At 36.9% G+C, this 22,735-nt stretch overlaps 1 protein-coding gene and 1 long non-coding RNA gene across 2 annotated transcripts in view; one reads left to right on the forward strand and one right to left on the reverse strand.

Annotated features, from left to right (window-relative positions):
- Positions 1–1,203: 1,203 nt before the first annotated feature.
- The window catches only part of nampt2 (nicotinamide phosphoribosyltransferase 2), a 61,542-nt gene continuing 40,010 nt past the window's right edge, over positions 1,204–22,735 (reverse strand). Inside the window, 5 exon segments of the mRNA NM_212668.2 lie at positions 1,204–1,711; positions 15,480–15,605; positions 15,717–15,857; positions 17,756–17,875; positions 18,207–18,432. Of these exon segments, the coding sequence (NP_997833.2) occupies positions 1,538–1,711; positions 15,480–15,605; positions 15,717–15,857; positions 17,756–17,875; positions 18,207–18,432 (787 nt within the window). The 3' untranslated portion in view covers positions 1,204–1,537.
- Positions 1,488–22,735, forward strand: part of LOC147841770 (uncharacterized) — a 41,224-nt gene continuing 19,976 nt past the window's right edge. The window contains exons 1-2 of the long non-coding RNA XR_015502605.1: positions 1,488–2,043; positions 12,805–13,899. This is a non-coding gene — a long non-coding RNA (uncharacterized LOC147841770). The remainder of the gene's footprint in view (positions 2,044–12,804; positions 13,900–22,735) is intronic.

Genomic DNA, 22,735 nt, shown 5'->3' on the forward strand with positions numbered 1-22,735 from the left:
AGGTAAGTAAATATGTGCATAATTCTCAAAATGAAGGCAACAGGTTTACTTACTTTAAGTAAACTTTAAGTCAACTACTCACTTTTTACAGTGCAGGAAGCAGATTTTATTAATTAAAGACACAAAGCATGTGGCTAATCATCTCCAAGTCTACATCTAATCATTTGAAAAAACAACAAGAGAATTGAATAGCGTAAAAATGTGTACCTGCTATCTAGCATTATGGGTACATTTAAAAACTATCAAATGGTAAACCCTAAAATTATTCACCAAAACTGAAACGCATACTGATTTCTTAATCGATTTTTGCATTTTCACTGTATGTACTCCACATCAGAAACCAAGACTGTGAGAAAAACCGCTGGTACAGAAATCCAGACAAGATTATTACATCATTTTTATCAACATACCACCAGACAATGCTTTAAAGGGATAGTTCACCATGAATTTGAAACTGACCATTAATTTACTCACCTTAAGGTCATCTAAGGTGATTTATTTTTCCTTCAGTAAAACATTAAAGATGATTTTTTTTATTGAACCAAGGTCATTGATGATTCATAAAATGTAAAATGCAAGCCAATGGTTACCAGAACTTTAAGAGACAAACAAACAAACAAACAAACAAAACATATAGGCAAAACATAATAAACTCCAATGGTTCCTGATGAAATATTGAGGTTTTATGAATTGACTCGCTCTTAGGACCAACAACGTATTAAAGGAAACCATAATTAATGCTCAATAACTGTACTTCAACCTCCTTATATACTCAGGTATTGGTTTAGTTTTGCCTATGTGTGCTTTTGTGACTCTTAAAGTGCTGGTATCTGCTAACTTGCATTATATAAATCACAAATAAGTGCCATTTTAGCTCTTGTCTTTATTGTTTTTACTGAAGAAAGGAATGAACATTTTTTGGAAGGCTTGAGAGTCATAGTTCGGTCATAATTAATCAAAAGTTGGTGTTTACATAATATTCTTGTGGGTAATGTTTATGTTTATTATGTTTATATGTATGTACAAACACACATATCAAATAAGTGTATACTTGAGAAAATATTTATAGAGCATTTATATATAATACAAACTATTTATGAATATATGCATGTAAATTATTTACTACTTTTCTCCATTTTCTGTATATGTGCATATTTTTTTGTACATAGACATACGTAGTACACACACACGCACACAAATATAATGTATTTTTGGGTGAACTATTCCTTTAATAATATTACAACTGACTGAAAATGCAAATGCAAACCCTGTGGTCAATATTCTCCTGCTGAAGCACCGACAAATATATTTGGCATCTTAAAAAGTAGAGAAAGTGAACTAATAAAAATATATGTATATATGGCAACCGATTAAAAATGTATGGGCTGCTTCGCAAGTCAGAAGTGATATGTAAATGTGTACTGGAAGTACTGCCATATGCGAGTGCAGATGGGAATCTGAGTGTTGCAGAGCGTGTGTGAGTGGTTGGTCTGTAGAGGGCAGTGTTCATAGAGAACCGTGTCTGTGCATACTGTATTTAGTGCACGCCATTCATTATGTGCTTTTGGTGGATGTCCAGAGTTGTGCCGTCCTCTCTGTTGTGCAGGGAAGGGCTCAAATCTTCTTCCCTAAGCTGAGCAGCTTTCCGGATCTCATCCAGAGTGTACTCCTGTAGGATGGTCCCGTTTTCAAACACAGTCACCAGCATGTCCTGTAAAAGGAAGATGATCATTTAAATGAGGATCACAAACTGCTGGATATTATTTGTTTACTGGAAAGATTTGGGACGGTAGATCAGCATTTTCTGAAATCTTTGACTAGACTGTTTGCTTAAAAGTGTAATTAATAACTTGTTATATTATTAAAGTTGTATTTTAATTACTTTTCTAAAAAGTCATTTAATTAACCAATGAGAAATTTAACCACTTGACTCATCATTCATTAATTTTCTTTTCGGCTTAGTCCCTTTATTAATCTGGGTCGCTACAGTGGAATGAACTGCCAACTTATCCAGTGTATGTTTTACGAAGTGGATACCCTTCTGTAACCCAGGTTACTGTAGTCCTTATCAAGCCCTTTAACCGAATAAATAAGGTTACTGTAGTCCTTATCAAGCCCTTTAACCGAATAAATAAAAAAAGAACAATAACTGGAGTACATGTAAAATAATTTTATTTGTATTTTGTAATAGTCACAATGTTATCAAAAAGAAAAAAAGAAACATTATATAATCGTAGAATGCAGATAAAATTAAATGCATCTATTTAACTGCGAGTGAAAAAAATATTAGCTCCGCCTCCCGGAATGACGTCATCTGCGCGCGTTGAGTTGAGAGAGAGGCAGAATCACAGCGTGAGAGGAGTGAAACGAGAGAAACGTGAACAGCTGGAGCGAGCTTGCGGCCCGCGTCGTGTATAGCTGTAAAATTTGAGAAATTAGAAGTAAAACAAGCAGTTGAAACTTGATTTAGTTGCTGTAATATACTACTGTCCGTACTCAAACCCCCAATCGCGTTTGGACCAAGGACAGGAATCGTCTGAAGCACAGATCTGATTAGGCTGTATTTTTTTTTTTGGTTCATAAGTGATTTTTTCTTCAACTATAACTACTATATTTCTTGGTGAGTGAATTTTATATTATTGTATTTCACTAAAAGTGATTGTTATAAGTCATTTATGGTGTAAATGGTTCATAAATATAGTCTGAATGTATGTTAAATGGTTAAAATGCACATTAATGTGAATCTAAGTGTGGATTAAGAGCAAATCTGCTGTTTAAATGTTTTTGGGAAGTGTATTAGTGTTACAAACGGACATCTGCAGTTGTCCATGTGCTCTTTTAGCATGTGCAAATGGCTCACATGTGTTTTGCTAACCGTGTGCTTAAACTAGCATGCTAACAGAATGTGAGTGCATCTATTAAGATGTTTTTTCAGTTTAATAGCTATATACAAATACGAAATTGCAATTGTAGTGAAGATAATGTGGTTTAATATGAGAGTTGATACTTTATTGTACATTTATCCTATTTTATTTAAATTGGTTAAGTTTATGTGAGAACTGGTTGTATGCACTGATTTATATTCATTGTTGAAAGGTGAATGGAAATTAATGGTGCCTTTCCACCTTGTCTTTTCAAGGTTGGGTTTTTTTTTTTTTTTGTGTGTTCTTTTCCTCTGTTTTTGTTTTTCCATCTCCTCTGTTCGTGATCCTGACACCTGACATTTGGAGTGTGGAGTTCTAGAAGTCCAAAGTATTCTTGTTTCTGCCATCTTGGAGGACATTCGCTGTTGGTGGAAACTGGCGAGCCGCCCGGTTTTATGGAACCAATATTTCGTGTTGCCCAATTCATCTGATTGGTAGGAAATTTGAGTTTATATTTTCCATCGTCTATCGGACACAGGAACGACTGGAAGCCAGAGTCATATTTAGTTCTATTTTTCTGGAACTGAGCTACTAATCAGTGTTAAAACAAAACACTGCAACGGGTGCATTATATACATTTGAGTTTATTGAACTGAACTTGAACATTTCGCAACCAAACAGGTGATCAATCATATTTGTTTGATGGACTAGTGAATCATTTTGCCGAATCACTTTGGTATCTGACAAGAAATTATTTTCTGGGTTCAATTTTCTAGCCGTTTTTTTTCCTAATTGAAGTGTTTCAATTATTACTATGGTCTTACTTACCTGAGGAGTGCTGAAGTTGTATATATTTACCTTTTACATTTTGTTTTTGTGAAGAAAACACTTGACATAGTGTGAAAAGCCTTTATTTTATTTTATTACTTTATATTTGGGGAAATATACATTTCAAAGTCCAAATTTGAGAATAATTAGTTTATTTTATTTAATTTATTTCATTTCTCACTAATATTTACAATATAAATCATATATATTTTGATACAAAAATTCCTGTCTTGTGTCATTATTTCCCTTGTCTTGCTGCAAAGTTGGCTCCAGAGCGAACTTAAACTTCTGATAACTTGGTCCAAAGTTGATAGTATAATATTGTAATCTCCTTGGTTTCTATATCGTGCGGGTTACAGTAAAGTTGGCGAGCCAGCCAGGAGTCTAATTATTGCAGCAAGGGTGTCAAACGACAAGAAAAAGGGAATTGTATCAGTAGCAAACCGTTTTAAAAATTTGAGCTGTCATAATGGATGTCGTAAGACGAGAAAATATAACTGTAGCGAACTCTCTCATAGTAAGCGGTCTAACGTTAACTGAGTTAGATAATGAGCTGGAAGCATATTTGCTGAGATACGGCTCTATCCGTCGCAACGTGATAATTGATGACCCAGCATCAGACTTTCACAAGCTGCTGATTGTGGAGTTTAATGAAAACTCTGCGTTTCAAACTTTGCATCCCCATTTGCCCCTGACTTTGGGAAGTCTTTCTGATCCAAGCATTACCTTTCGGGTACGCGCTTTAGCCGCTGTGTGTGACCCACCTGTCGTTAGCACTGCCACTGAAGGGTACCTTGAGCAATTGAAGGCCATAGCCAAAGAGAGTGGAAGGCCTTTCCAAACCGTGTTGCAGGAGGAGTTAGAGAAACTTAAAGAAACTCATTCAGTAGACCAAACTCTAGCAGAATCTCAAAAGATAGAGGTTGCTGACACACAGTCTAGAGATAACACTCTGATTTCTGAATCACCTAATGTAGCAGAGATAGACCCCCAAGATTCCGAATCCAAAAACCCAACCAAGAATAGAATCATTTATGTGTCCCCGCCTTCACCCGAAACTACCGCTGATGATAACCTTACAACAGTTTTTCCTTCCTCTTCGACAAACATAATGGGCGATCCCCAGGTTCAAAGAATGGTAGTTGAGCATGTAGTAAAAACGAGTGATGCAATGATGTCTCAGCAGACATCCATTCGTCTTAGGGTCTTTTCAGGGAAGAGTCCCCGCCCCCCTAACGAACCTGATTATGACACCTGGCGTGCCAGTGTTGACTATTTGCTTAATGACCCATCTATTTCAGACCTGCATAGAACACGTAAAATCCTGGACAGTCTCTTACCTCCAGCCGCAGATGTAGTTAAACATGTGCGTCCCCCAGCCCTTCCTGCTGTCTATCTTGAGTTGCTGGAGTCCGTTTATGGTTCTGTTGAAGATGGAGACGAACTGTTAGCAAAACTAATGGGTACTTTTCAGAATCAAAATGAAAAATCATCCGACTATCTCCATCGCCTTCAAGTCCTGTTAAGCGCAGTAATCAGGCGAGGTGGTATAAAAGAGAGTGAACGTGACCGTTATCTTTTAAAACAGTTCTGTAGAGGGTGCTGGGATAGCCGCCTCATTGTTGATCTTCAGCTTGAGAAAAAAGAGGGCCAGTTACTTACCTTCGCTGAATTAACCATACTAATTCGAACTCAGGAAGACAAAAATGCTTCTAAGGAGGAGCGTATGAGGAAACACTTTGGGATGACAAAGCCAGCAAATGTTTACCCAAAGACACGAGCTATCTCAAACCAAGTGTCAGCTTGTGCATGCGACGTGTCTAGCACTTATAGTTCCGAAGCAGGATCTTTAAAGAAACAAGTCGCAGAAATTCAAGCTCAAGTCGCCACTTTAAAACAGTCTCCTGATAAAAAGAGTATTAAAGGTCAATCAGAAAGGGCTGAGTTAGTTGCTTTAAAGAGGACTGTTGAAGACCTTTGCGTTCAGGTGGCTGCTGTAAAAGCATCTGTTGCTGAGGGACTAAAAGGGAACAATCCAGAGCAATCAGAAATTGCCAGATTGCAGCGACAGGTAGCAGAGCTACAAGCACAAGGTATTGTACAGAAAGCATATCAAGCTCCTCATATGCAGAGATCCCCTGGAACTGAAATTGGCAGAGCTCTCAAGAAAGAGCCTTTAAGAACTAACAGACCTAGACCAGGGTACTGTTTTCGATGCGGAGATGATGGGCATTTGGCAGTCAACTGTGAAAACCCTGCAAATCCTCCAAAAGTTGAGGAAAAGCGACTCAAGCTGAGAGAGCAGCAGCATCAGTGGGATATGCTACATGGAAGACCCGCCCAGTTTTTAAACTAGGTGAGGTCTCTATAGCGGGGCATATGGAGGCCAAACTTTATAATAGCCGCCCTGGATGTTATAAACAGATACCCGAGCTCAGTCAAACCACTGTGTCTTTCAAACATTTACCCAAAGGTCTGGTAGGAACCAAATGTACAGCCCAAGTCACCATTGGGGGGATGGAGGTAAACTGCCTTTTAGACACGGGGTCGCAGGTCACCACAATACCCCATTCGTTTTACAAAGCACATTTATCTGATTTCCCTTTGGAGCCCTTGAAAAATCTACTGGAGGTAGAAGGAGCTAATGGACAGGCTGTGCCATATTTAGGGTACATCGAACTTACCTTGAAATTCCCCAAAGAATTCATCGGGGCAGAGGTTGAGGTTCCTACATTAGCTTTAGTTGTTCCAGATTTAACCAGTTTTTCCCAAATTTTAGTTGGAACAAACTCGTTAGATGTGCTTTATGGTAAATGTGCTCAAGATTGTGCAGCTGATGTCAAGTCTAGTTTTCCTGGCTATCAAGCTGTGCTTAAAGTGTTGGAAGCTAGATGGAGGCAGGCCAGCAGTGAAACCCTTGGTTATGTAAAATTCAAGGGAAACTCCCCTGAGATAGTACCTGCAGGAGGAATGGTGGTGTTAGAGGGTCAAGCCCATTTTCATGGTCCCCACACAGAAAAACTGGTAACACTCGAACCACCCTCCGTTCCTTTGCCCAATGGTCTTCTTATTGCTAGTTGCTTGCACACATCACCGAATAAACGTCTTTCCAAGCTGTCAGTTCTGTTAAGAAATACCACGCAAACTGACATAGCAGTTCCTCCTAAAGTCATGTTAGCCGAGATTCATGCTATTCAAAGTGTCCTGAACCAGCATCATCAGAGTTCAGATGCTAAAGCTGAAGAGTCAATACCCACCTGTGCCAACTTAACATTTGACTTTGGCGACTCTCTGCCCACGACCTGGAAAGAAAGGATAACAAAACTGTTAAACTCTATGCCGGAAGTTTTCTCCCTGCATGATTTGGATTTTGGTCACACAAAGAAGGTCAAGCACCAAATAAAGTTAAACGACGAGACACCATTCAAACAAAGGGCCAGGCCCATACATCCCCAAGACATAGACGCTGTGAGGAGGCACCTCCAAGAGTTGCTAGTTACTGGTGTTATCCGTGAGTCTGATTCTCCATTTGCTTCACCCATAGTTGTTGTCCGGAAAAAGGATGGCTCAGTGCGGCTATGTGTTGACTTCCGGAAGCTAAATGCAAAGACAATAAAAGACGCCTATGCGTTACCAAATTTAGAGGAGGCTTTCTCCACACTGACGGGCTCAAAATGGTTTTCTGTGCTCGATCTGAAGTCTGGGTTTTATCAAATAGAGATGGAGGAAGTTGATAAGGCCAAGACTGCATTTGTCTGTCCACTTGGCTTCTGGGAGTTCAACCGTATGCCGCAGGGAATTACAAATGCCCCTAGCACCTTTCAAAGGATTATGGAACGGTGCATGGGAGATCTAAATCGGAAGCAAGTCCTTGTCTTTATTGATGACCTCATTGTTTTTTCTGATACTTTAGAGGAACATGAGTCCCGGTTGTTGCAAGTCCTTAACCGACTTAAGGAGTATGGATTGAAATTGTCACCTGAGAAGTGCCGGTTCTTCCAAACCTCAGTGAAGTACCTTGGCCACATTGTTTCCCACAATGGAGTGGAAACAGACCCTGCAAAGGTAGAAGCTTTAAAGACCTGGCCAAGGCCAAGAAACCTAAAAGAGCTAAGGTCCTTTTTAGGCTTCGCTGGATATTACAGGAGGTTTGTGCGTGACTTTTCAAAGATAGTTAAACCGTTAACTGACCTTACTGCAGGATATCCTCCTCTTAGAAAGAGTTGTAACACAAAGCAGAAAGACTGTGAATATTTCAATCCCAAAGCGGAATTTGACACTCGATGGACTACAGACTGTCAGGATGCATTTGACTCCATAATCGACAATCTCACATCTGCACCTATATTGGGCTTTGCAAACCCCAAACATCCCTATGTGCTACACACCGATGCAAGTACCACCGGGCTCGGTGCAGCTTTGTACCAAGAACAAGAGGGGCAGCTGCGAGTCATAGCTTATGCTAGTAGAGGGTTGACTAAAGGTGAGAGCAGGTACCCTGCACATAAACTTGAATTTTTAGCGCTAAAATGGGCTGTAACTTCCAAGTTTAATGACTACCTTTACGGTGCAGAATTTACTGTTGTGACAGATAGCAACCCTCTAACATATATATTAACTTCGGCAAAACTTGACGCTACCAGTTACCGCTGGTTGTCCAGTCTATCGACTTATAATTTTAAGCTGCAGTACAGGGCAGGGAGTCAAAACCAAGATGCAGATGGTCTCTCTCGAAGGCCACATGGTGAGCTTGTGGATGAACTAACCTCACTAAAAGAGAGGGAAAGGATTAGGCAATTCACTTTGCACCATCTTATGGAGTCAGAAGATGAGTCACCTGTTGTGATGGCAGAAGTAGTGAAAGCGATCTGCGAAAAGCATCAAGTAGTTGGGTCACCCCAAGGACTCCATTGTATCCCTTCGGTTACTTTGGTTGAGTCTCTTACCCACTGTGTGGATGTCCTTCCATACGAGTTCCAGCATGAGGATGAACATGGTCTCCCAAGTCTCCCTCATCTCTCACAAGCTGCTTTGGCAGAGTTGCAGAGAAAGGATCCAGAGTTGAAAATTGTCATTGAAAGAGTGGAAAGTGGGGTTAAGCCTTGTAAGTTAAAGGAAATATCTTCTGCTGTGAGCTTATGGTTAAAGGAATGGAAGCGTCTTGAGTTGAGGAGTAATGTTCTGTACAGAAAGAGGCAGGAACACGGAGCTTCATCATACCAGTTGGCTTTACCTACCTCACTTAGAAACACCGTATTACAGAGTCTCCATGATGACATGGGTCATCTTGGTATTGAACGAACACTGGATCTTGTGAGGACAAGATTCTTTTGGCCGAAAATGTCTCATGCAGTGGTACAGAAGGTAAAAACCTGTGAACGCTGTGTTCGGCGGAAAACACCTCCTGAAAAAGCAGCTCCTTTGGTTAATATTCAAACAAGTAGGCCCCTTGAGTTGGTGTGCATTGATTTCCTATCCTTAGAGCCGGACCAAAGCAACACTAAGAACATTCTGGTCATCACTGACCATTTTACAAAGTATGCTATGGCCATACCTACTCGAAACCAAACTGCCCAAACAGTTGCAAAAAGTCTTTGGGACCACTTCTTAATACACTATGGGTTTCCCGAGAAGCTGCATAGTGACCAAGGAGCCGACTTTGAGTCACGTACTGTCAAGGAGCTGTGTAAGGTTGCAGGAATACACAAGGTCAGAACAACCCCATACCATCCTAGGGGGAATCCAGTGGAACGATTTAATCGTACACTGCTCCAAATGCTTGGAACACTGGAAAATGAGAGGAAATCTAGGTGGAAGGAGTATGTAAAACCCCTAGTGCATGCCTATAATTGCACTAGGCATGACACAACTGGATATACTCCCTACGAGCTCATGTTTGGGCGACAACCTCGTCTTCCTGTTGACTTGGCATTCGGGTTGCCAGTGGACACTCCCAACAAGTCTCACTCACAGTATGTGGAAAACTTGAAGAATCGTTTACGTGAAAGTTACGAGATGGCTACCAAAAATGCTGGAAAGATTGCTGAACGTAACAAGCAAAGGTTTGACAAGCATGTAGTTGCCTTAACACTGGAAGAAGGTGACCGAGTTCTAGTGAGGAATGTGCGTTTGCGAGGCAAACATAAATTAGCTGACAAATGGGAGCAAAATGTTCATGTTGTTGTCAAGAAAGCACATAACCTACCGGTGTATACTGTCAAACCAGAAGGAAAGGATGGTCCGTTACGAACTTTACACCGTGACCTCTTGTTACCCTGTGGATTTTTGCAATCAAATAAGCTTGTAGAACCACCAAAACAGAAACCAGCCAGGAAGCCTCTAACCAGATTTTCCCTTAACAATGAGATGCAGGAATCAGACTTAATTTCCGAAAACTCAGAATCTGAGGAGGAACACATCGTCAGTAATGTGCCAGAAGGAACATTAAGTTTTGAAACTCAAATTATTGTTGGTCCTGAGTACATACCAGTTGGGGAGTCTGGTGTTAGCTTAACAGTCCTCGATCCTGCTGTGGAAGACGTGTCTGTTCCGGAATCTGTAGTAAGTAATCCAGAAGAACCTGCAAAGAAACACTTACCTGGTGTGGAACCTGTGGAAAAAGATACAAATGAGTTAATTGAAGTAGAAAAAAATGCCAATGCACTTGAGTCAAGTAACACTGTGCCATGTGTCCTGACTGAGAAAAACTCAGAGTCAGAGCAATCCTCAGAGCTTTGGAGTGAGTCCCCTGATCAAACAGCCAAGAATGTGCTAGATAGTTTTGAGTGGGAAACTGAACAAAATCTGATACCCAGCAATGTGGGACATACTGAAATTTTGCAGAATGAGCAACCCACTTGTAATGAACCAGATGATATTTTACTCAGACGATCACAGAGGGAGCGACGGCCTCCCAAGAAGTTTGAATATCCCCAGTTAGGGAATCCACTTACCTTAGTTATACAGTCTTTGTTACAAGGCCTTGATACAGCTCTTTGTTCTTCTTTAGAGAAGTCAGTTGTTGCTCCAGTGCGTCATCTGTGAATACTGTTTGCTGTGCAATGCAAAGGGACTTGCATGTATTCGAGAGGGGAGGGTGTAACCCAGGTTACTGTAGTCCTTATCAAGCCCTTTAACCGAATAAATAAGGTTACTGTAGTCCTTATCAAGCCCTTTAACCGAATAAATAAAAAAAGAACAATAACTGGAGTACATGTAAAATAATTTTATTTGTATTTTGTAATAGTCACAATGTTATCAAAAAGAAAAAAAGAAACATTATATAATCGTAGAATGCAGATAAAATTAAATGCATCTATTTAACTGCGAGTGAAAAAAATATTAGCTCCGCCTCCCGGAATGACGTCATCTGCGCGCGTTGAGTTGAGAGAGAGGCAGAATCACAGCGTGAGAGGAGTGAAACGAGAGAAACGTGAACAGCTGGAGCGAGCTTGCGGCCCGCGTCGTGTATAGCTGTAAAATTTGAGAAATTAGAAGTAAAACAAGCAGTTGAAACTTGATTTAGTTGCTGTAATATACTACTGTCCGTACTCAAACCCCCAATCGCGTTTGGACCAAGGACAGGAATCGTCTGAAGCACAGATCTGATTAGGCTGTATTTTTTTTTTTGGTTCATAAGTGATTTTTTCTTCAACTATAACTACTATATTTCTTGGTGAGTGAATTTTATATTATTGTATTTCACTAAAAGTGATTGTTATAAGTCATTTATGGTGTAAATGGTTCATAAATATAGTCTGAATGTATGTTAAATGGTTAAAATGCACATTAATGTGAATCTAAGTGTGGATTAAGAGCAAATCTGCTGTTTAAATGTTTTTGGGAAGTGTATTAGTGTTACAAACGGACATCTGCAGTTGTCCATGTGCTCTTTTAGCATGTGCAAATGGCTCACATGTGTTTTGCTAACCGTGTGCTTAAACTAGCATGCTAACAGAATGTGAGTGCATCTATTAAGATGTTTTTTCAGTTTAATAGCTATATACAAATACGAAATTGCAATTGTAGTGAAGATAATGTGGTTTAATATGAGAGTTGATACTTTATTGTACATTTATCCTATTTTATTTAAATTGGTTAAGTTTATGTGAGAACTGGTTGTATGCACTGATTTATATTCATTGTTGAAAGGTGAATGGAAATTAATGGTGCCTTTCCACCTTGTCTTTTCAAGGTTGGGTTTTTTTTTTTTTTTGTGTGTTCTTTTCCTCTGTTTTTGTTTTTCCATCTCCTCTGTTCGTGATCCTGACACCTGACATTTGGAGTGTGGAGTTCTAGAAGTCCAAAGTATTCTTGTTTCTGCCATCTTGGAGGACATTCGCTGTTGGTGGAAACTGGCGAGCCGCCCGGTTTTATGGAACCAATATTTCGTGTTGCCCAATTCATCTGATTGGTAGGAAATTTGAGTTTATATTTTCCATCGTCTATCGGACACAGGAACGACTGGAAGCCAGAGTCATATTTAGTTCTATTTTTCTGGAACTGAGCTACTAATCAGTGTTAAAACAAAACACTGCAACGGGTGCATTATATACATTTGAGTTTATTGAACTGAACTTGAACATTTCGCAACCAAACAGGTGATCAATCATATTTGTTTGATGGACTAGTGAATCATTTTGCCGAATCACTTTGGTATCTGACAAGAAATTATTTTCTGGGTTCAATTTTCTAGCCGTTTTTTTTCCTAATTGAAGTGTTTCAATTATTACTATGGTCTTACTTACCTGAGGAGTGCTGAAGTTGTATATATTTACCTTTTACATTTTGTTTTTGTGAAGAAAACACTTGACATAGTGTGAAAAGCCTTTATTTTATTTTATTACTTTATATTTGGGGAAATATACATTTCAAAGTCCAAATTTGAGAATAATTAGTTTATTTTATTTAATTTATTTCATTTCTCACTAATATTTACAATATAAATCATATATATTTTGATACAAAAATTCCTGTCTTGTGTCATTATTTCCCTTGTCTTGCTGCAAAGTTGGCTCCAGAGCGAACTTAAACTTCTGATAACTTGGTCCAAAGTTGATAGTATAATATTGTAATCTCCTTGGTTTCTATATCGTGCGGGTTACACTTCCAGCCGCAACCCATCACTGGGAAACATCCATACATTCTCATTCACACACATAAACTTCTGACAATTTAGTTTAACCAATTCACCTATACCACATGTTTTTGGACTTTTGGGGGAAACCGGAGCACCCGGAGGAAACCCACACCAACACGGGGAGAACATGCAAACTCCACACAGAAATGCCAACAGGACAAGTCGGGACTCGAACCACCAACCTTATTGCTGTGATGCGACAGTGCTAACCACTGAGCCACCGTGATACCAATCTGGCAACAACAACCTTGAAACAAAACTTAAATAATCCTTCTTCCCCATTCTGATGATTGGTTTGAATTCAAGCAGATTTTCTTGACCACATCTATACATGATTAAATAAAACCATATGATTGGCTAATTAGATATTTGCATCAACAAGCAATTGAAAAACTGTGCCTAATAGAGATGCTGGTAAAAGTATAAAAGATAATAAATCAGATTCCATTTAAATTCAATCCACTCAGAGAAAATGGCTTCTGCTTTGGAAAATACATTAAATGAATGCAGGGCTGGCGGATAAAACAATGACCATTATGCCAATATAATTAGCCCTCGATAAAAGGAAAACCATTAATGCAGGTTTGTTTAGGTCTCAAATTAGATTACATTTTAAGTTTCCTCAATTTAACTTAATCAGTTGTTTACCTGGTTGATGTGTTTGTCTTGTTCCAACAATAAAAGTGTTGTTTATATAAGTAACTAACTGTCTGGTTTCCACAAATTTCACTCAGAAGCAAAAATCAGTTTTAAAACTGAAATTTGACAATTACTGTAATCATTTTTTACAACGACAAAAAATTTTACTGTGATCTTTTTTGTGCCATATCACCCAGCCCTAGTTAAATGTTTTTTGGTTTAATACAGTTGAAGGCATACATATTCATTCTTTTAAAAATATTCCCCAAGTGCTGTTTGACAAAAAAAATTTTCAACACATTTTTAAACCATTTAAAAAAACTAAATTTCAAGCAACTAATTCGTCTTTGCCATAGATCTTTGCAATTTTACTTGTTATTATGCAAGATACTAGTATATAGCTTAAAGTGTCATTTAAAGACTTAAAGGGCACCCATCATGCAAAATCAAGTTTGGCAGAAGTTTTTACAGAAATATTGTGTCAACAGTCATATTTCAATGATATAAACTCTCATTTAAAATATTTCCTGACATAAAATAGGTTAAAGTTGGCAATTTTGTGGCCCACTGCAACGTTTTCCCTGCACACCGATATTGATTGACAGGCATGTATTACCATGTCTCTGTGGCAACGCATATAAACATATCCACAAGACAGGATTTGCAAAGAAACTGGGATTAAAAGTTCTTTTCCCACTCTGTGGTCTAACAGCACTGCAAGAAGCAGTAAGTGCTACACTTTGTACTTTTTATAGTATTTTAAACTTTATAGTTTTTAAGCTATGTAATTCACAAAAGTTGGAATCCCCACATCTGCATTGTGTAAACAACTATCAGCGAGGACGCTTCAATCACACAACATGAGTGCTGGTTTGTGGACGTTTAAACAGATTTATTTTGTGTATGGGCCTTTATACAGAAGCATATTTACCCAATTGGTGGGCATCCTGTTAATTTATACTGCGAGTATATGAGCAAAAACATTGCACCTTTTAAACTTCTGTGTGTGTGTGTGTGTGTTTTGTGACATATCAGGACACACATTTGTATAATGACATGGGTGTGACACAGGAATTACAAAAAGGAGGTGAAATATGAGCACATTGGTGACGTCCTTATTTCTCAAAAAGCTTATAAATCCCACAGAAAGAATTTAATCAGAGAGTAAAACTGCACACAGTCTCCTGTGATGGCTAGGTTTAGGGGTAGGGTAGGGTGAGGGCAATACAACATACGATTTGGACAGTATAAAATGAATGGAAACCTATGTAATGTACCCACTTTTCACAAAAACAAACGTGTGTGTGTGTGTGCCTCATTCATCTGACTGTGGTATTTGTGAATGTGGGTCTCCCTTTCATCCTGTCAGAGTTGCTTTCTGCATATTTGCTTTATCATGACATTTTCATTTAAAGACACAGGCGCAAAACAGCTACAATTTCCTCTGACCCCAAAATTGACATTCAACAGGGTATAATAAATTATCTGATGGGTTTTTTGACCTGAAATGTTATAGACACATTCTGGAGACACAAAATACTTGTTTTACATCTTGTTAAAAGGCCAAAATTGGAGCTCTTTACCTAGGCCAATTACTTTAAGTTGGCAAGTCATTGGGCGAATATAGTTTTTTAAGGGGGTGAATAATATTAACCTTTATGATTTATTAAAAATATGTTTTATTATAGCTAAACTAAAAAAATTGATTTTATTTAAAAGAAAACTATACTTGTTTTTGATAAATGTTTGTATTTTTACATACCATTCAAAACGGTTTATGAGATTTATATCTTTAAACCACTTTTAATATGCAAACTATGTTCAAAGAATGGCCAATATATATATATATATATATATATATATATATATATATATATATATATATATATATATATATATATGTAATTTTTTATTTATTTTTAAATAAATAAATATAAAATAATATAATATAAATAATAAAAAATAAATGAAAATCTGTGCATAATTTACAAGTACACAGCTGATCTAACCTCCTCTGGTTTGCCAGCTCCTCTTTCCACCGTCTCAATGAAGCCATCGGAGTTTCTTCTAAGAGAGAGACGACCACGCTTAGATCCTTTAGATGGGTCCGTCACTGGCTGCTTATAGACATCCATCTACACAAACAAAAGTCACTTCATCATAATACAAAATCAAGTACATCATGCTAAATAACGATTTTTGACTTCTATAAAATAAGAAGTCAATAATAAAAAACAACAACTTACGCCTTTGCCACAGGTCTCCACATAGCTGCACTTAAATGCGCAGTTAAGTGTGTCTCTGTTGATTTTCTGCAGGAGTGCGCTTCCACAACCGAAAAACACATTTTCAGCACTCCAACCCTCATCGCTCAGTTTCTGCAGAATCTACGCTAGCCGAAAAAGACAATTAAAATACAAAGCATGATCAATACAGAATATAATCAATGAGTTAGCTCTATATTATCAAACATTCAACGTAATAACGTTTATAATCGGTCATAAATGAATGATGAACATTCGGCCACAGTAAAAATTGTCTGACAATTTGTGACAGCACAATTAATAGGCAGTAGCTTGCTAGTTGAGTGAGTGTGTTCCAAAAGTCTGAGAACAGAGAGAAAATGCTGCTGTTTTGCATTTCTCTAAATTAACACATGTATCTTAATTACTCATTAAAGCAATCTAATTTGCAGTTAATTTAAACAACAGTTTGCAACTTGTGTGATAATTGAAAAATTAACATGAATTTCAGCACATCTTATTTGTTTAGTCCTTTTGGTTTAATGGCAGGAGTGCTCAGTTTGTTTGTTTTTTGTGTAAAACTGGGATATTTTCCAAAAAGTATGACTGTAAGCTCACATTATCAATGTCACATCGTATTATTGATCAAAGATTTATAAACTTCACTAGAGATTTGTTATTCATTTTACATAGCAGAGTTTTTTTATGATGTCTGCTTATAAATCATTGATTTAAAAGGTTCCAATGAAATTAAAAATTAAATTTTTAGATGTTAGTTTCAGCCTGTTAGTTTTAGGGATGTTGGTGTGCTCCAAAACTGTGACAAAATTCGCATTTAGGAGATGTAAAACCGATATAAGCACGTAAGCTTGCGGATTGTCACTTCCGTCTAAATGAGTCAATGGTTTTTACGCCACCTCATACTTCAGTTTCTCATCAAAGCTTGACCAATCAAATGCTCTCTAGTGTCTGACATGTCCCGCCTCCTTCTCATTTGCTTTTCAATTGATGCACTTGAGCTCAACCACTCACACTGGTGATATAAACAATATAAGCTGTGATATAAACACTATTAGCTACTTTTCAAAAAGGGAGGGCCTACTCCCAACCCTCTATTCATTTTTCGGTTGAGATTACATCAAACATAGAAAAAAAAGCTAATTTTAAAGCCCTTGAAAGCACTTCTTTAAGATTTGTTACTGTAAACCACACAGGATTAAATTTTAATTATACTGTTCAAAAGTCTGGGGTCAGTAAAACTTAAATAATTAATAATTAATCAAAATACTGTCAACATACTAATATTGTTAAATAGTACAATAGTTACCTATTTTAAAAGTGCAATGTGCAACATAACTATCTGTGAATATAATATTAACAAAAAAGAATAAAAACTTCAAAATCTTATAAAAATAAAATGTTCTTAACTGCAAAAATCAGTTATTAGTTTTACCGATTCCAATTTCACTTTGCAACAAATGTACATATACTAATGTTAGACTGTAGGATGTGTGAGCATATTGTAGAAGCAAAACAAATTTAGGACTTCTATTGGATTCGAGTCAGGAGATTGGCTGGGCCATTCTACAGCTTTATTTTCTTTTTCTGAAAGCAAGTTTCCTTGGCTGTGTTTTGGATCATTGTCTTACTGAAATGTCCACTCTGGTTTCATCTTCATCATCCTGCTTATGTAGATGTTGGACTGAAGCAGATAATATTCATTTACAGTGACGAAGGGCACAGGGTTGCTGAATAACTACTGAGAGATTTCAGCTGCAGTCTGGGCTTTCACTGCCTTTCTACACCTCCCTTTCTTCATGTGTTCAATACTTTTTTCTGGTGTCATTTCATTTTATTACACATAGTTTAATTTGTAAACTAATTAGATTTGTTTTCTTTTCATATATGGATTTCTTTGGTTGTTATCAACATCTGGTGAAAATTTCAAGTCGAATATATATATAAACCTGGTCAGTGGTCAAACCTACTGATCCCAAAGTTTTGAAGCCTAGTCAATGTCTTTTTTTCGTGATTTACTTTACCTCATTTATCGAGTTCAAATCAATTCCATCCCCCTGGATAATGCGCAGGTATGACGGAAGCACTTTGTAACCAACCGAGTTCAGAGAACATCCGAAACACTCCTCCAAAATCTTTATCACCTAAATGTGAGACAGAAAAGACATATTTCAGGACATATAAAAATTCAATAACGGAAGTAATCAATTTCACCACCATTTCATTCATCAACTTAAACCAAGAAACAAACTAATCTTTAGACAATCTGAAAGCAAAAAAGAAAGAAAGAAAGAAAATCAATGTTTCCAGGCACAGCTCTCAATATAGCAGCAGATGCAATCTTAATCCTACAAGCCTACGTCACTCAAAATGCAGCTTGTCTGAATCTTTACTTCACCAAAAATAAAGTACAGCCACTGAAACGGCTAGGATAAGGTCAGAAGTGAACACAAATTTAGTAGATGATACACAAACCTCTAAGAGGGTTTCAGCTGGATCCCCGGAGTCTGGGCGGATAATGAGGGCGGAATCTTCACTCCTCTCCATCACTCTCTCTTTCAGCTTGTCTCCCCAGATGTGCTTACAAGCCTTGAAAATATCGTAACTGTCGCTAACCACTGCCACAGGTCCAGAGGGAAACTGGTCCAGCAGACACTCGAACGCGTCTTTTTCTCGACTCCGTCCCCACGAGATGATGGTACTACAGAGACATAGAGAAACAAACTTTCTTCAAATCACCTGAAAGGCTAATACCTTGTAAAAAGCTAATGAAAAATGTGATTTAAAACACTGTTAGCACAATTTAACATGTTAGCATGTTTCTTATATGATTTAACACATCACAAATAAACGTAAGCTTAAATTATGCTATGATGCTATTAGCATGCTTTTAGCATGACTTAACGCAGTGCTCACATGTTGTTAGCAAGTTTCTAATATGATTTAACACACTAATAGCAAACTTTAACAATGCTACAACACTTTTAGCATGCTTTTAACATCATTTGATGCAGTGTTAGCTTGCTTCTAACATGATTTAATGCACTGACAGCAAACCTTAACAATGCTATAATGTTTTTAGCATAATTTGACATAATTGTTAATTGTTAACATAATATGATGCAGAACTAGCAAGTTTTTATCATGATTTAACACACTGATATTAAGCTTTAACAATGCTACAATGCTGCTGGCATGGTTTTGATATGACTTTACTTATTGCTAACATGTTGTTAGCATGTTTAACGTATGACAGACTTTCTTCATATTATTTGATAGGCTATTTTTTTAAGCCAGCATAAATCAGTAGTCATTTTTTTCCCACTTCCACAAAAAATGTACTGTAAGTGAGACAGTGTAGGAATGTTTTTATGTTAGTAACAAATTTGGGGTATAGTGTTCTTTAAACACTAGAGATTGTTGTTGAGATCAAGTAGTTAAGATTGTTTTTTTAATCTGTGCTAATATTCTTCTATCATCGTTTAACAAACTGTTAGCATGAGGTTCACATTTTTCAACATGGATTTTAATGTTGTCAGCATAGTTAAAAACAATACTTACATGTTTTTGTGTGCTGCTAACCTTTGCCAACATAATTTAACACACGGCTTGATTATAGCCGCTTTTCCACTATGGTGCTGAATCGTTCTTTAAGCAGAACTGTTCCATTCCATGCCAAACCGGGCCAGAGAGAACGGATACGATTTCATTTTCCACTGTCGTGCTGTGACATAGCTTTTTGAAACATTACACAAAACGCATCAGTAGTTGCCTTGGTAACGCAATGTAAACGGCTCCCTTTATTCAATTAAATTTATATAATAGCCGAAACTAGTTTTTTTAATGTTCATAAAAGCGAAAGCACTGTTATGCCGCTCTATCAAATAGGGGTGCTAAATATAGGTACATGTCAAAGCACCCTTTTTTTATTTAGAGGTCATATGTTGCGCGCCTCTGGCTAAATTTTATATGGAGGGAAAATGACCAAAATGTAACGTGATGATTGAAAATGATTAGAGGGGAAATAAATTAAATATTAAAAATATCTGTACATAACAAGAAAATAAACAGTAATAATGCAACAATAATAGTGCATTTGTATTATAGTGGCAGACATATCATTTTTTGCAGGCCTTGTCAAAAGTGAGTGGGCATTTTCACTAAATAAAAATGTAATTATTTCATTTTTAACAATCAATTAAATTACACAGTGTTTTTATATCAAAAGTTGATAATGATATAAAATATACTACATTTTGATGGTAAAATATAACCCTTTAAACGAATATGAAACAACACATTTATAGCAGGATTTAAAGCACATAAAGGACTATTATGTTTAGCAAAATGCTACTCTTTTATCTTTGTATTTTTATCATTTTATTTTTATTATTATAATTATTTTTGTGTTCATAATTAACTAACAACACAGGGAAGTTATTTCTTGACATTTCAGAAAATATTTGCTTAGCTATATTAAAGATCACCGAGAACAAAAAAAACAAAACAAAAAAACACAGAAACTGTCAAACTTATGTATAACTGAATCATATAATGGCCTATAGCTGAAATAATAAAAATTGCTCATTTTATTTTCACAAAACATTTGTCAAAACCTAGTGATATTTTTTGAGTTAAAGCAATACCGACATTTAAGAATTCATATTTATTTAATTCATTCATTCACTTGACTTGTTTATTAGTGCATATATAGACTATAATATAGATCATACAACAGTACCTTGGACAGCTACAGTGCCCCTTCATAAAGCTTTCAAGCAAAGTCCAAAAATATTATGGAAAGAGTTAACTTTCTACCGTAGACTTTTGGACGGCCGACATAACAACACGTCGTAACCGTCTTTCAGTTAGTCTTGCTGGTATTAAATTAACAAGCTGTCTGGGCTTTGAATTAAAAAGTATAAATATTTCCTCGTTGTTAAAAGAGTCTGCAAGTTCGTGTTCCATGGATATAATAATGTTGTTGTGGAATTTGGACAACGATGATTTTAAGCGTGTCTTTATTCGCTTTACTCGATGCGCAGCAGAAAAAAAAGTCTACAGCAACGCATGTGGGTCTAGTCGTTGGTAAAGTTCTCTCCCGGATCAGAGCAAGTTTTGTGCTGTCAAATACAGCGCTGCGTGCGATAAACTCACATTCAGGCAGGCGAATTAAAGGTACCATTGCCTTGTCAATCAAATTAAAACTCTAGCCACGAATAAAACAATAAGCTATTTTATAAAAGAGATTAGTAAGAGATTTTAGATGATGGGTTGGTAATTATATCATACATGGTTAATTGTATTCACGACAATGAAATAATAACTTTAATAAATAAAATATCTCTGTACGAATTTGATGAGTCATTCACTTCTCTGCCAGAGACTGCTCTATGGTTTTAAAAATCCTTTTCAAACTGTATCGTTCAGACCTGGATAGTTTTTTTTTTTTTTTATATTAAATGTAGTCAAAGAGTTTAGGTGATTCTACGCTCTTCTATGTAGTGTAGTTTATTGAGGATGACTGTGAACTAGCGCGCTAGTGTTCTTAGAACTGTTCGGCACGATAGGGGAAAAGCAGCTTATGATTTGGCATGGTGTTTCCAAAACCCGTCCTAAAGATTAACTGTGGTGTATCGAATGTTGTTAATTTCTAATGTGATGTGATGTTTAAATCTACTGCTTTAACATGCTGCTAGCATCATGGTAACATGTTTTAACCCAGACAACATGTTTTTTCCCTGTTGTTAACATGTTTCTAACATCACTTGACACTGCTAACATGCCATTATGATTGTAGGTTTTTAGTATTGTTTAACACTGAATATAGCTTTAAATACATTGTTAGAATGCTTCTACTATGATGAACACATTGATAGCAACACTACGCTTAATATTTTAACATGTGGTAGCATGTTTCTACCATATTATACACACTTTACCATAATATACACACAGTTTTCTACTGTAATATATACACTTTTTAGCACGAATTGCCATTGCTATGTAACATGTTTATAGCAAGTTGCTAGTATAATTTAACACATTTTAAAATGCTAACATCATCCTTCTAGCATGATTCTGCAAGTTTTAAGAAAGGGGTTGAGGTTTGCTAAAGAAAGGACAGTTTGGAAACTTTATATTATCTGTTGTACAAGTTTTCACGTCCTCGATTGAAGTGGCATTGGGAATTTGCTATTGTTTAGAGTTCCGTGAGTTGGACCAACAGAACAACTCGAAGGTCAGGTTTGGTAGTCAAAGAATGAAAGCTCACAAATTCTAACTCAGAAGTAGAATAGGAAGAATAGCAAGCTTAAATGGTGTCAAGCCAACATTTTTTTACATGCATGGCTCATTTATAATAAATATTGCATTGTAAAAAAAAAAAAGAGGGAAAAAAATCTATTTTTATAAAGCTTTGAAGGATATTAAAACAAATGAGTCTTGCTTTGCTGGACAAGAATTAGAAAGAATCATTTTCAGCAAATGAGTCACTGGTGTTTAATGATCCTTACATGTTGAGCTATTAAAATCTCAGAGTGATTCACTGAATCGTCTGCTTGACTGATAAATGAATGTTGTGATCACTGAACATCCTAAATCTAAACTTGAAATGACGTCACAGAAGCCATCGTTTGACTAAAATAAAGATTGAGAGCGTGCTAAACTGGGAACAGCACTCAAGCACATGGACAAAGGGCCCTACAGCTGCGAAACGGATGAATGTGGAGCTACTAATAGAACAAATTAGAATCAACGGAACAAATGCAAATTAACATGCAGGTGTTTAACAGCCGATTTGAAGACACTGGATCAGTCGCTGTCCTGTCAATCTTAAAGGAACGATTCAGCAAATAAATTAACATTGTCATCATTTAATCACAAGAGCAAACATGAGTTTCTCAAAAGGAGAACTTCTGTTGATTGCAGTAGACATAGTGTTTATTGCAATCACAATGAAAAAGAGATCAAAGCTTTATTTAGGGGGATCTAAGCTTACACAC

This window comes from Danio rerio, chromosome 11, assembly GCF_052040795.2.
Source record: "Danio rerio strain M-AB ecotype USA chromosome 11, GRCz13ab, whole genome shotgun sequence".
Classification (NCBI taxonomy): domain Eukaryota; kingdom Metazoa; phylum Chordata; class Actinopteri; order Cypriniformes; family Danionidae; genus Danio; species Danio rerio.